This window comes from Nilaparvata lugens, chromosome 13 (genome assembly GCF_014356525.2).
Source record: "Nilaparvata lugens isolate BPH chromosome 13, ASM1435652v1, whole genome shotgun sequence".
NCBI classification, from domain to species: domain Eukaryota; kingdom Metazoa; phylum Arthropoda; class Insecta; order Hemiptera; family Delphacidae; genus Nilaparvata; species Nilaparvata lugens.
In genome coordinates, this window is record NC_052516.1 from 23,045,815 (window position 1) to 23,061,676 (window position 15,862).

The 15,862-nt window shown below is 31.4% G+C and overlaps 1 protein-coding gene across 4 annotated transcripts in view; it reads left to right on the forward strand.

Annotated features, from left to right (window-relative positions):
* Positions 1 to 15,862, forward strand: part of LOC111051394 (fatty acid-binding protein, muscle) — a 43,004-nt gene that overhangs the window by 14,913 nt on the left and 12,229 nt on the right. The window contains exons 1-2 of one of the 4 annotated variants that reach the window (XM_022337905.2): positions 2,262 to 2,472; positions 4,087 to 4,602. The exons of 1 other annotated variant lie outside the window; for it this stretch is intronic. In XM_022337905.2, the coding sequence (XP_022193597.1) occupies positions 4,527 to 4,602 (76 nt within the window). In that variant the 5' untranslated portion in view covers positions 2,262 to 2,472; positions 4,087 to 4,526. Of the gene's footprint in view, positions 1 to 2,261; positions 2,473 to 3,795; positions 4,603 to 15,862 lie in introns of those variants that run through there. 2 more of the 4 variants (XM_039440107.1, XM_039440106.1) reach the window with 2 other exon arrangements.

Consider the following 15,862-nt stretch of genomic DNA (forward strand, 5'->3'; position numbering starts at 1 on the left):
TATTAACTTGAGTGTTAATAGGAAATGACATTTGGTAATACGGCAAGGCAGAACATCCAAAAGGATCTCTTCATCTTCTAATAAAAGCCTCAAGAATAAATAAATAAAAATGAGTGAAAGATTTTTGGAAAAATGGCTGCTCTGATTGGATCTCCTGGTGTTCAATCATAGTTAAAATTAAACAGGCTTTTGTGCAACCTAACCAACAAGATGGACTTTGGTATACGTTAATGATTATTACAGTCACCACTGTAAATTACTGACTCATTCAAATTAAAAGGTGGGTTGCAAACCACCGGGTTATGGTTTTGAAGCTCTCTCATAAACTGACAATGAAGCTGGCTTAATCATCGGTCATCCTTTCTACGGGAGAACCGAGCGTACGTTACTTTATCGAATACAAGTGATTACATAATATAATAGCAATTAACTGCTGATTCATCCAATTATCTATCCTAATTTAATTCTCAACGAAATCATTAACGATATCTTAATATGGAGGCATTAACCTTTCATTTTTTTCTTGAGAATTTTACGATTATGTGTAGCAAATCACGGATGCGGCTTCAGCGAGATAAAATTTATCTTTACGAGAATTTTTCCTCAAAAAAAATTCACAATTAAACTATTGTGAATGCGTTTCTAGTGATAAAATTTATCTTGGTTATGAGAAAATTGATGCAATTCTATTAGTTTTTTGGAGTGAAAACTGAAAAGTAGGAGGCACAAGTTCATCGTTTTGAAAGGGTCGCTGCTGTAGGCTCTGCTTCATCTTTTGGATTGTTTGTCAGGTTTATCAGAAGTTCAAAGTGTATTCTACAACAGGAATGTTTCTTATCTGGCCTGGGAGTTGACTTTGGGACGAAGTTCGGAATTTATCAATGCCTCAAGTTGTTTTCCAAAGACTAACTGAATTTTCGATGGTGTTTGGTTCAAACAGGAATTAATCATGATTTTTCAACTAATGAACAGAGTTTGATGATTAATTTTCAATAAACAATATCAATTATTGTAAATTTAAAGAAATAAATAGTCACAGTACGGTACCGACTATATACAAGATTCATTAAAGTTTTAGGGCTGATTCTATGAACGATTTATTGAACAAAGTCTATAGTTTTTGTTCTGGGCAATTGGAATGATTCATTCAAGAATTCTTCTTCGTCCCAATGTCTTGTAAATTTGATGAAAAATATTAGTCACAGTACCGACCTTATACAGAAAAGATTCATCCAAGTTTTAGGACTGATTTTATGAACTATTTATTGAACAAAGTCTATAGTTTTTGTTTTGGGCAGTTGGAATGATTCATTCAAGAATTCTTCTTCCTAATGTCTTCTTGTAAATTTGATGAAACATATTAGTCACAGTACCGACCTTATACAGAAAAGATTCATCCAAGTTTTAGGACTGATTTTATGAACTATTTATTGAACAAAGTCTATAGTTTTTTTTTGGGCAGTTGGAATGATTCATTCAAGAATTCTTCTTCTTCCTTTTTGTCGATTCTCAATTGACTACACAGAAATTTCTCGTACTCTATATTTCCCTTTATCTCCGAATAGATTTCAAATTGAGGAACACTAATAATTCAAGAAATATTCATGATAGAAACAAACTAGAAAGAATGTATCTGTTTGCTAACCTATTTCAGACTGTGTGGAATTATTATCTAAATTTAAGAGAGGAATAGCACAAGGTTACCTTATTTTTCCTCTCCCTGTCATTTTGATGATGTACTTATTTTGAGAATAAATAAATAGTGAATTGTGTAAATCATCATTATCTCTCTTTTTCCAACTACCTATTCCAAATTATATATTTTCCAACTATAATCTTCATCAACATCATCAGCAATATTGTTCATTCCTTAGGGTGAGACCATATTGAGAGTTTTTTCGGGCGTTTTCAGAGTCGACAGTGCAGGAAGCTCTCTGATTGGGTTGGCGCCTGAAAAATCGCCTGATATGGTTTCGCCCTTATCCAGTAGGCAAACTATTTCTCTTTCGGCTAATTCTTCTCTCCTCTTTTCTCTTTCATTCTACTTTTTCCCTGTTTCACTGTGTCAATTTGCTCTCAGAGAGTAGGTAATAATGAAATAATAATTACTGTTTGCTCTACAAATAAATTTTTTTGTCCAGATTTTTCTTTGAATCAACTCATTGTTTCTATTGTACTTGAAATCGGATCAATGGATTGGAAAAAAATCATTCAGTTAAAATTGGAGTTGAAAGAGTTTTAGTCATGCGCACAATCTTAATTGGAGCTCTGTCATGTAAACAGCTGGCATAGAAACAAGGAACATCTTCTTAAATGACACCTGTTCAAAACCAGATTATTCTGTTTGCAATCGTGTAGGTTGTTAGTATTGAAGAAGTCTTGTTTTTAAGTGCTTGTGTTGTTCAGTGTTTTGTCAAAATTTCTAGATTTTCAGTTCAAAATTTTTGGGTTATAGCAGTGAAAATCGTTTGTGTAGGTTATTGTGTTTATTAATATATTGCATTTGCAATCAGTGTTTATAAATTCGTGTTTAAAATCAATTCTCACCTAAGCTTCTACTCTCCCTAAAATGTTTTACTTAGGTATCTAACCTCTCGATAAAAAATAGTTTTTAACTATTAAAAATGTTTAAAACTAGTTTTTAATCGAAAATCTGAGAGTTAAAATTTATGCAGATAGGAGAGGTTTCATTTTATCAAAGTCTAATGATTTCGTGATAAAATTACAAACTTTAAAAATATTGATTAATTAAGAATAATTATTGGTTATTCTATTCATGAATTCGTAGATGTTTTTTACTCTGCTCAATTATTTTCAATTTAAAAATCCAAACAAAATATTGAATATCTATGTATTTTTATATATTTATTGATAAATGTATGTTATCTCATTTATGCACTTCTGTAAGCACATCTCACCACATGCCAATAGGTACCCGAATTCTGCTTTACAAGGTTTGTTGCTTGAGTAGGTCTTTTATTTTTTCAACTGTATTTACTCAATAATAGTTGAATTTTTATCAAAGCTAGGGTTGATTATTTTGATATCTAATAAAAATAAAAGCAAAAACAAAAGCCTGGAATATTTTCAATGACTGGTTATAAAATCTCATTTCATAGGATATTCATGTTAATAAATTAACTTGAATTGTTTTTTACAAACTTCATCGTGCTTGAACAATTCTTAAATACAGTAGACTATTTCTAGGTAAAATCCATAGTTTTTTATTTGTTTACTCTCAGTTTTCTTGAATTAATGGAAGTTGATACCTCTTTGACTGTTCTGCCTGCCTGGTTAATGCTTTATTCTTCTGGGAATTGCTGAGAATCTAGATACCGTAATGGTAATCCACTACAATTATGATAATTGACGTAATTAATTAATCAGTCCATGTAGTACTTATTCATTTATTAATCCATATTATATTACTATAATCATCTTTTTTATAATCAGCATTTTAATAATAGAGCTACTTAATTAGCTCTTATTCTCAGAATTGCTTGAAGCTCTGCTATGCATTCTGTAATTAAGTTATTATTTTAATTGACCTTATTGATCAATTAATGTATCAAGTACTTTCTTATCCATTCATTAAACTATCATATAATATTATTACTATATGGTTATTATTATTTTATAATAAACATTGATTGAATAATAATAGATCTAACTTCTAAATCACAATTCAAATCACTAAATCATGAACTTTAAAAATAAATTTGAATTATTATTCACTAATATTGATTTAGGAAAATAAGAGTAGCCTACATGTAGCATTCAAATCCGTATTGGAACAATAAAAAACTGGATTTACTCAACCTATAATATAAAAAGTTGTGATTAAAAAATTCATAGGTGTTTCAATCAACTTAAAAATCTATCAATTACAAAATTCAAATAATCCAAGTTTCCCGGCTTATCAATAATCGGAACCGGAAGTGCAGTGGATGTGTTGGCAGAAGTGCAAAATACAGTTTCACAAAAATTCCATCTGGAAAACAAAATCTAGAAATACTTTGAAGCAACACGGAAGCAATTTTCGTCCAGTTTAGGAAAGAATCTGGTCAATTCTGGCTTGTTTTTCAGTTTGAGCTTATAGATAAGATAACAGCCCCTCCATTAATTTCTCCACCAGCCTACAACAGGCAAGAGGCTCCCTCCCTTCCCATATAGCTCACCGGCTTTATTCATCGATAAGCCGGCTTGGTGTTCAGTTCGTTCCTAACCTAACTTTTCTAGTCTACAAATCTACAATCTTTGTACGTTTAATTAACAATTTAATTGTTACATAAACCGTTTATCTCGAACATACATTCCATACAAACTCTATTTGAATACAGATAAAGTGTAGATAGTAAATTTGGTGGGAAAAGATAACAAAAGAACTTGGTTCTTATTTTGTAACGGACCCAACAATTCGTTTCAGAAGTCTCTCGACTGTACATCAAGCACGTTATCGATTTGCTTTTAGCTAATCTCTCAGTATATTCTAGTCAAATTAACTGTTTTACGTGTGAATATTCGAAATGGTTGATCAATTCCAAGGCAAGAAATTCAAGCTGTCTACCAGCGATAAGTTTGACGAATACATGAAGGCACTTGGTGAGTAGGCTACCCAACTTGGGATTTTATTGATTTCTTGACATTATATTCATCTTTAATTCACTGATTGGTACCCTGAATTAATTTGTTGTCTCTTATAAATTTGAAAAAGTTTATTACTTATAATAGAAGGTACATTATTCTGTAGAAAACGTGTTGAATCTTTACCATGAACCGGTAGGATCTTGCTACAGTAGTTGTCTTGAAGTTATGTTTCTTCTCAATTTCAATATTATAAAATAGCCTCAACTTGAAGTGTAAGATATTCTGTATTTGGTGGATCATTTGAAAGTTCTTACCTGAAAATTGAAATAGTAATGAATTTATTCTACTTTAATTTCTTTCCAAGGATTCAAAATCTTCTCTACTTAACGTGTTGGGCCATGCTTTTAATTATTCAAGTGGTAATTTACTGCACATATTGAACAATATATTATTTTTTGTTCTGGACGATTCAAGTAATAATTATTAAACAAATTGAATAATAGAAATAGTGTTCAATGATTTGAAAGTTCTTACCTGAAAATTAAAATAGTAATGAATTTATTCTACTTTAATTTCTTTCCAAGGATTCAAAATCTTTTCTACTTAACGTGCAGGACCATGCTTTTAATGATTCAAGTAATTTAATCTTACTGCACATATTGAAAAATATATTTTATTATTTTGTACGATACAAGTAATTATTATTAAACAAATTGAATAATAGAAATAGGGTTCAATGATTAGGGTACAGAATCTGTTATTGAAAAACTAGGAACATTGACTAGTTAATTTCCTCAAGTAGCATAAAATGAAATTTAACTTGTTCAACTTATCATATTTTCTTATTGGATGTATGAAAATCTTAACAGGTTTATTGATGATTCAACTTATAAAAATTAGATAATCAACTAGCCTAGCCTACCTTCATTTTCTTTAAAAAAAATTTGAATTGAAATTCAACTTTGTTCAACTTTGTGCACTTGATTTTATTTGAGATTTTAAATGTTCATAATTGAAAATCTACCAAATTCTACTTAACAAAAATGTTTCAATGCATTCTTACATTATTTAGAAATGATTAGAAAGTAGTTATTAACTCAGAGTATGATAGCCACTCGAAAAAATATTCTAATAATTTGATTGTATGGTATGAGATTATTTCTATAAATTTTATTGAAACAGTTAACTCTTCCACCTTCCACCTTGGTGGATTCTACCATTGTAAAATCTGTGCGGAATTTTCCTTAGTATTTTAAAATTCCTTTTCTTGATTCATCTTTTCTGAAAAGAGCTCTTCAGAATATACATTTCAATGGTTAGGGAGTTACAAATTTAACAAATTTTTATTGAAATTTCAACTTGTTACCTCTTTTGGCCTTTAAAATTTATAATAATATATGTGATCCACCCAAGTTTGAACAGACTGCTTCTTACTTTCAACTATTCTTGAATATCCTTTCAACTATTCGAGAATCCTTCTAAAAATGCGACTTATATTTTTTCACTCAATTTTAAATAATTATTTTATCATTCTACTATTTTTCTTCCTTGAATATAATTCCTTAAATAATTATCAAATAATTCAGCTATTATTGTTCCATGAATATGATTCCTTGAATAATTATTATTAAATAATTCAGCCATTATTCTTCCTTGAATATAATTCCTCAAATAATTATTGAATAATTCAGCGATAATTCTTCCTTGAATATAATTTCCAAGGTATATCAAGGTAGGCTTGAATATTGTATTTATATCCCATGTAATTTCAATTCCTTGAATAATTATTATTAAATAATTCAGCAATTTTTCTTCCTGAAATATAATTCCTTGAATATATTGAATAATTCAGCTATTATTCCTCCTTGAATATAATTACCAAGGTATATCAAAGTAGGCTTGAATCTTTTATTTATATCCCATGTAATAGCAACCTCTCCAGGATAGAACAAGCATACTTATGATCAGGTTTTCTCCTGTCTAGAAAGAAAGTCTAGAACCATGGCATGTTTTCCCATGCAACTCGATGACTGGGAACTGCAAAAGGAAATAAGATACCTGTGTATTGTGCTATATTGACATGTAGTTGCATAACATCTAGTCTAGAAAAAACTTTTCCTACTGTATTTTTAATTGAAAAATTAATTATGCGACTCCTACTTGATCAGGTTTCCAATTGATATAAAATTTCCATTTTGATTCAATTTTTTCAAACTGACATTTAATTTTCATCAAATCTTGAATGTTAATTGAATTCAGCAATAGGCCTAATTAATGTGTTTCACTGTTGAAACTCTGTCAAAAAATTTGTATCAGTTGAAACATAGTTTGAATAAATTCAATATTTGAATTATTCATTTATTTCAAACGGGGTGATTGGAAGTTCAACTAAATAGAATCAGTAAAGTGAGGTCCACGTTATAATGACAGTGGAGAAGGATAGAACAGCGTTACCGATTCTCTGCCTTGTTACTGCCTTCTATAGAGGATGGATTTATGTGATATCAGTATATCTGATGAAGTATTAACTGTTCATTTTTGTTAAAAATTATACAAAGAAATATATTTTTAATTTTTATATTTTACTCGCACAAAGGCTTTGCCCATGTGAGGAAACTTCGAGTTTTGTATATGTATATTGTATATTGTTTGTACTTTCTAAGAAGAAGAACAGTCAATTTCAATTTTAATGATTGAATAATTCATTTTCTTGATTGAGAGTGGATATTCTGTTGTTCATTTATTATGTCTATATTGTTGACGATATGGCAACGTTGCATAGCTAGAAAAGGATAGTGCTGTCTGCTTTGTCGAATGATGGAAAAGGATAGCAACACCAATGTTGATCAAATACTGCCATTATAACGTGGATTTCACTTTAGTGATCTTCTCCTGTTTCCTTTTAAATATAAGAGTGTGCACTCTCTTGAGAATAAAGCGAGAAAAAGTAAAGAAATTTTATCAGTACTGTACCCCTATAGATTTACTTACCCTAAATTTCTATCAACGTAGTTTCACTACTGTTATATTTTTATAGCTTCAAAAAATGATAGAACTTCATTGATCGTTTTCCTACCGTATTTAAAATATGAATTGCATAAAAAATGCATTCGACAAATAAATTTAGGTCTAGCAACGATTTATTACAATTTTGTAACTGTAATATAGTGAGGTCCACTTTATAATGGCAGTGAAGAAAGATAGGAGAAAAACGTTGCCAATCCTCTGTCTTGTTAATGCCTTCTATAGACGGTAGCTGATACAGGTTTATTGATGTAATATTAACGGTTCATTCTCGTTAAAAATAATCAATTATATTTTATTAAGCAATAAATTATACTTTTCAATAATCTCATAATGAATTTTTAAGATGAAATATTTTGTTAATAAATTATTAATTCGACATTGTTAAAAGACGATCTGGCAACAGAGCAAAGCGAGAAAGAGATAGCGCTATCAGCATTGTAGAATGATAGACAAGGATAGCAATACCATAGCTAAACAAACACTGCCATTATAACGTGGACCTCACTATAGCAGAAGAGTTTTATTCCATGTTGTAGTTGAATATTCTTATTTCCACTGTAACAATATAATTCTGATTTTTTTAATAATTGTCATAGAAGAATATCATTCCATTTTGTAGCTGAAGATTCTGATTTTCGCTTTGATTTACAATGTTTAAGAGCCTCATGAATGATGAGTGTACGCATTCCTATATTATGATAGTCATGACTAACAATTCGATAATTGAATAAATTTCTTATCGATGGTAACTCATTCCTATTAAACTTAATATCAGCTCTACAAGAGTTCAAGAGGCGTATGAATCATGTTTACCCATTACTATAAAATGCATGTTGACTAATTGAACGATTAGAGGAAGTTGTAACTCATGCTAATTGCTGCAGAAAACTAGTTTGTCAACATAGCTTCTACAAAGTTGACTAATCCCAACTATAAAAAAGACTGAAGCGTCTTATCTTATAATTTTCAGCAAAAGTTTAAGGTTTCGTTTTTATATATACGACAAACTCTATGAATATTATAAGAACATGTAAAATAATATTATAAACTTATCAGCATAAATATTACAAGTTGAAATGGTCCAGTTGAAGTCCCAAAGTCAACAAACTTGATCACTAAAAAAATTTGAAAATTAGGAACGCTCAAAACAATAAAATGAAATATTACAATATGTAATGAAAATCTAAGTTGCAAAAATAATTAAGGACTGTACATTTTGTGAAGTGAACAACTACAAGACAACATATAATTATTATTTTGGACTATGTGTAACCTTATTTGGGAGAGGAATAGCACAAGGTTACCTTATTTTTTCTCTCCCTTATATTTTGATGATGTACTTATTGTATCTTGTATCAATCAATAGAGAATAAAAGAATGTAGAGAGGCTCACGTTATAACAGGATTAACATTGTTGTTGCTATCCTTGTCTATCATTCGACAAAGCAGATAGCGCTATCCTTTTCTACCTCAGCCTAACGTTGCCAGACCTATTTTCAACAAAGTTAATTAACAAACTATTCATTCTCGTTTATGAAAATTTGTTATTTAATCATTAAAAAATATATTATCTCCTTGACGGGAATTTTCTTCCTAGCTCGGGATTTAGCTAAGTTCTAGACTTTAAACAGCTGGAGTCACAAAATTGGCTTTCCGAAACGGGACGTAGTCGCTGTCCACTTTAAAATTGAATTTCGAAAAACTAGAAAATTCAAAACAAAATAAAATAAATAGAAAATAGTGTAAAGTTTCAGCTATTTTGAATTATTTAGAAATGTTTCATTTCGTCAAGGAAAAAGTTTTAAAAATTATAGAAATGAGAAAATAGATTATCATAAAAACTGCAACTACGCCCAGTTTCGAAAAGCCAATTGTCTGATCCCAGCTGTTTAAAGACTAGAACCATAGAGAAACAATAGCATAAACATAACGCTATTGTTTCTCTATGCTAGAACTTAGCTAAATCCCGAGCTAGGAAACAGGCCCACAATTAATCATGTTTAACAAGAATGAACAGTTAATATTACATCGGATATAGGCCTACCAGTATCAGTTATATTCTATACAAGACAGTGGCAAGGCAGAGAATCGGCAACGCTGCTCTTCTATCTTTCTCCACTGCCATCATAACGTGGGCCTCACTGTAGGCGTTCGTTTTATGTTGAAATCAATTTTTTATTATTTTATGATCACTGACTGAAATTATTTATTCACGTTCAGGTCCACTTTATCAAGATTCAGAACATTAGTCATCGTAATAAATAATTACTTCCAGATTAGGATATAAATATAAATATTACAAATGAAAATGTTGTCAGGAAGTTCTATGAGACTTTGGAAAGTATTGAAAAATGATAAAATACTGATAAATAGTTCTGAGTGAACCGAATGTGGACAGAGTTCAATTATTATTCCGTGATAGCGTTGAGGTGTGAAAGTCCAAGTTTAATAAGTGTATGATAAGTTCAAATAATTGGCTGTGGAAAATATTTGTTCTTTTCTCTTACAATTGTAACAAAGCCCTCATGACAAAGTACATCTGTTGATTAGATATGGTATGCATCGTCGTTAATATTATTTTATTGATTCTTCCAACAAAATCATTATCTGCTGAGTTTTCTTATAATATAGACAGTTATTCTTGAGTTTAAGGCTGGACGCACACCAGTTAGTCATGACAAGACAAGACATGATCAGACACGTTTAGTCACAATACTTCACATAGTTGCTTGTGAAGTAGATTGTTTAGTCACAAGACATGTCTAATTGCAATGACTAATCAGTGTAAGTTGCGTCATAAGCAACTACGTGAAGTATTGTGACTAAACGTGTCTTGTCTTGTCTTGACTGACTGGTGTGCGCCTAGCCTAATAATTACTAAATAATTCTCAATCAATTACAATTGAATCAATTTATTACCCAATCAATAAATTTTCCTTCAGATATTATCCTGCAACTTTTGTTTTTTTTCGGGTAGATAGTTTTAAAAGGATAATTGTAGATAATTATTTTCGACTAGCAGGTAACATGTGCTCCGCAAGTGCCTAATCAAGAACTTGACAAACTGAAAACTTGACGTACTGGAATATTGAAGAATTTAAAATAGGCCTATAACCATCCTCGGTAAATTGAGAATCTATATGTAAAATTTCAAGTTAATCAGTCCAGTAGTTCAGACGTGATGATGCGTTATTCGTGAATTTCCTATCCTTTACGTGTATAAGCCAGTTCTTTCCTTTATTATACAGTATTTCCTTTATTCCAGTATTTACAGTAGTATAGACTAGCAGGAAACTCGTGCTCGAGTTTGACGAACTGAAAACTTGACCTACTGAAATATTGAAGAATTTAAAATAGGCCTATAACCATCCTCGGTAAATTAAGAATCTTAATTCAAAATTTCAAGCTAATCAGTCCAGTAGTTTAGACGTGATGATGCGTCATTCGTGAATTTCCTATCCCGTACGTGTATTAGACAATTCTTTCGTTTATTATATTATAAATTATCTTGTCCAAAAGTGAAATTACTTAACACCGCATAGGGCTAGTTCATGCTAGAATTTATTTATAATCTATACTATAATAAAGAAATGGATTGGCTCATACACGTATGGAATAGAAAAAGTATGTTTAACGCATCATCACGTCCCAACTATGGCTATACTTGGTTATAGGCCTATTTTCAATTCCTCAAGATTTAATTACATGTAATTTTCAGTTTGTCAAGTTCTAAAATAGACCCTTGCGGAGCACGGGTTACCTGCTAGTCGAAAATAAATTTATTAATTCATAGAATATCTTTTTTAAGGGTATTCTATTAGATCTTGAAATACCCATAGCTAATAGGCTCGACAATTTTTCAAAAAAGTAAGTTTTTGTCGTTTAGAACTCCAAAATCAAGTCTTATCCAATACAGGGAGCAGTGTTTAGATCTGATAGCAATAAATACTTCTATCTTGATAATGTGACTATTATAAATGTGAATATTAGCCATATTAGCCCCCATTTAGTGATCAAATTAGCCTATTATCGCCTACATCTATTTTTAGATCTACGGCTCTTTAGTTATATAACATCTCAGAAGGAGAGAGATATCTATAATTTGATCTTTATTGGATTGAATTAGGTGACCCCTATTGAGAATTCGGAACCCTTGTCACCATATTTTATTATGTCTTGTCGAATTAAGGACCCTCTTACAAGATGTCCTGATCTCTGATTCCATCCTGTCCCTTTTCTTTTTCCTTTTTTCTTCCTGCTTTCTTCTCTATTATTCCTCTCTCTATCCTTCATTCCTTTCTCTTTCAATCTTCATTTCTTACTTTGTTCTTTCCATGGCATTCTCACTTTTCTTTTTTGTCAATTTATTGTTCCAATATTCAGGTTCTCTGGTTAATATTCTCAATTCTCAGGGCCGTACTCAAACAATTCTATAGAATGTTCTTAGTCAGGCACACTTACTTATAACCAATCAGAATATTGGAATTTGCTACTAGAATACTTGTGATTGGTTCCTAATGATTGATAAACGGGCAACCAGAGCGATCTTAACTAGATATCTTTCAAAAAATCGTTTAGAGATAAGGCCCCAAGATACTTTATATAATATTTCTCTGTACGAGTATTTCTTTATTTCTTCTAATTTTCTTCCTCTTCCATCCATCTTTCTCTCAACACAGCCGGCCGTGTGCTGATGGGAAGCATATTATTTTATATCCTTCTTAGAGAATCGACAATTATTTGTTAAAACACCGCCGATTTGTGAAGTTACATTATAATTTTATATTATCGTTATTCTAATTGCATTTAATCTTTATTCTCACTGGTTAATTATTTATACTTTGTAAAATTCGTTGAATAATTAGCAATACCGTCATTTAATGTAAATTACTGTATAAGCTAGTAAATATTGTAACATACATAAATAAAGAAATCTAATCTCTCTTTTAGTCCCAACTCCGCCTTATTAGAAGCAATTATTCAATTCTCTCTCACTCCCTCTCTTTCTCTACCTACCTAAATTCTCCTTTCTTTCTATCACCCGGTCAGATAGCCTATCAGTAATGACCCGATACGGTTTTTTTGGAGTCAAATGTCAGGTCAATAGAGCCGTGGGAGTGAGTCTCTAACAAGTCGAGTCAGTCATTGATTGATAGATGAGACAAAAGGAAGTGGAAGAAAGAGATAGAGAAACGGATAGGAAAAGAATTGAGTCTGGGAAAGAAAGCTAGAGAGAGAATTCAGTGACAGAGTGAGTGAGAGAATTTTGTGAGTAGAGATTGAGAAAAATTGAGGGAATTGAGTGAATATGTGAAAGAGCGATAGATAGAGAGAGAGAGAGAGAGAGAGAGTGAACGAGAGAGAGATAATTTTTTGAGGGAATCGAACGGAAGACATTGACAAAAATTGAGGGGATTGTGTGAGTGGGAGAGAGAGAGAGAGTGAGAGAGAGAGAGAGAGAGAGAGAGAGAGAGAGAGTGATAAGGAACTGTGCACTGTAGGAGGGAGTAAAAATATCTCGGATCTTGTTAGGACTTGAAATTGTAAATGCTCCTTCAATTGACTCTGATTACTGACGTCAAAAGGTTTTTTAACTGGAAGATGTAGCCATTTATCTCTCAGCTCTCATGACTGGTCCCATTTAAATTCAATTGCTCGTGTCATGAAATGGGATTAAGATGGGAACTTCCTATCCTATTCCTTAATGTCTATATCTCTACTTTGGTATTCGATCAGCTAGTAGTTCTGTGAACAGTAGACCTCACGCAGTATTCTCATCCACAAGTACCTGATTGAAACTATAGACCTTATGGAAATACAGCAATAGACTGGCTTCTCCACACATCTGTTTAATCACTTGTCAGCTAATTTATGATGAATAATTCTATAGTCTGATTTCTACTCTAATATTGGCGTATGAAGGAGGCTCCTTTTTCCTTTTATATTATCCTTGAAATGCAAAATTTCCAAAAACCTTGTATATACGTCGACGCGCAATTAAAAAAGGAACATACCTGTCAAATTTCATGAAAATCTATTACCGCGTTCCGCCGTATATGCGCAACATATAAACATTCAAACATTTAAACATTAAGAGAAATTCCAAACCGTCGACTTGAATTGAATCTTAGACCTCACTTCGCTCGGTCAATTATTTACACATAGAACTCATGAATTACTGTAAATTACCAAAGGGAATTCAACTGTTCTTTTTAGATTCTATTTTTCTACGATATTACAGAAAAAATAATGGAAACGTTTTTGGTTTTCGTTTCAAAATCAGTTGAGTTATTTACGGCTATTATTATGCTGTCTTGTAGCTTGTACTAGTGTCATTAATTTTAAAAATGTTGATGATTATTGAAATTACATTCATTATTGAAATGTCATTCATTATTAGAATTTCTTTGAAGAATAATAATCCTCCTATTCATGTCATATATGAGTTGTAAGCATAGTATTAACTCACATGTAAATTAGTTGATAAAATGTGAGTTAATGTGCTCACTCGACCTTGACTAGATTTCTGGCGCGACTTTCTGTTGACTGAAATAACAGTAATGTTTACTTTTGGGCCAAGTTCAGTGTAAATTGCCAAGCGCTTTACTACGTGTTAAACTTCCTTGTTGATATTTTTTTTAACCTAGCGCTCTAGGGGTCATTCACATTTATCTTGCCAGGATATTTGTTTGAATAAAAATATTATATAATTATACTCATTATAAAATAAAATTTATATTTTAGCAGCAGAATACATAGTATAGGATGGTTGAAGTCCTACGATTGGTCATTAGCTGTCGACCGATGAAGATAGAGCTCGACTGTCATTGGCCGAGAGTACACTCGCCCAAGCCGTGTCTAGTCTCGGCCAATGACAGACGAGCTCGACTTCATTGGTCAACAGCTAATGGAAAATCATTGGGCTCCAAGTACACCATATATTCAGCTGCTCGATGTTCAAGCTTTCACTCTACTGGAGATTGATAATGGTTCAACAACAGAGACTAGAATCTTGAATTGTTTTATTGAATAGCGGTTTTGACAATATCGAGTTGTTTTCATTCTATCATAAAATAATTGATTCGCCGTATTGTTTGGATCTAGTGAGTCATTCATATTTGAAAACATGCTCTCTTGAAATTGGAAATAATTTTGATACACTGTAATTGAGTTCTCTCTAATTCTATTATAGCCGAATAATGGATATTCTATTCCATGAAATTATGTTTTGTCAATGTATTAATGACATCTTATTTCTATATCAGAAGTATGAATCACAATAAACTAGTAGTTCTGAAAACAGTAGACCTCTCGCAGTATTCTCATCCACAAGTACCTGATTGAAACTATAGACCTTATGGAAATACAGCAATAGACTGGCTTCTCCACACATCTGTGTAATCACTTGTCAGCTGATTTATGATGAATAATTCTGTAGTCTGATTTTTACTCTATAATATTAGCGTATGAAGGAGGCTCCTTTTTCCTTTTATATTATCCTTGAAATGCAAAATTTTATTTCCAAAAACCTTGTATATGCGTCGACGCGCAATTAAAAAAGGAACATACCTGTCAAATTTCATGAAAATCTATTACCGCGTTTCGCCGTAAATGCGCAACATATAAACATATAAACATTTAAACATTAAGAGAAATGCCAAACCGTCGACTTGAATCTTAGACCTCACTTCGCTCGGTCAATAAATAATATAAAGTTGAGTTAATAAATAATAGAAAGTTTGAGTTTGTCTCGAATAACAAATTATTACAGTGAGGTCCACGTTATAATGGCAGTGAAGAAAGATACGAGAACAACGTTGCCGATCGTCGGAGGTCTTGTCAATGCCTCCTATAGACGGTAGCTGATATAGGTTTACTGATTAATATTATCTGTTTATTCTCGTCAAAATAATCAATTATATTTTATCAAGCAAGAAATTATATTTTTCAATGATTTCATGATGAATTTTCATAATTAAGATGAAATATTTTGTTAATAAATTATTAATTCTACATTGTTGAAAGATGTTCTGGCAACAGAGCATAGCGAGAAAGAGATAGTGTTATCCGCTTTGTTGAATGATAGACAAGGATAGCAATACCATTGCTAATCAAACACTGACATTATATCGTGGACCTCACTATAGTGAGTTAGTTATTCATATTTTAAAACATGCTTTCTTGAAATTGGAAATAATATTTTGATATACTGTAATTGAGTTCCCTCCAATTTTATATAGCCGAATAA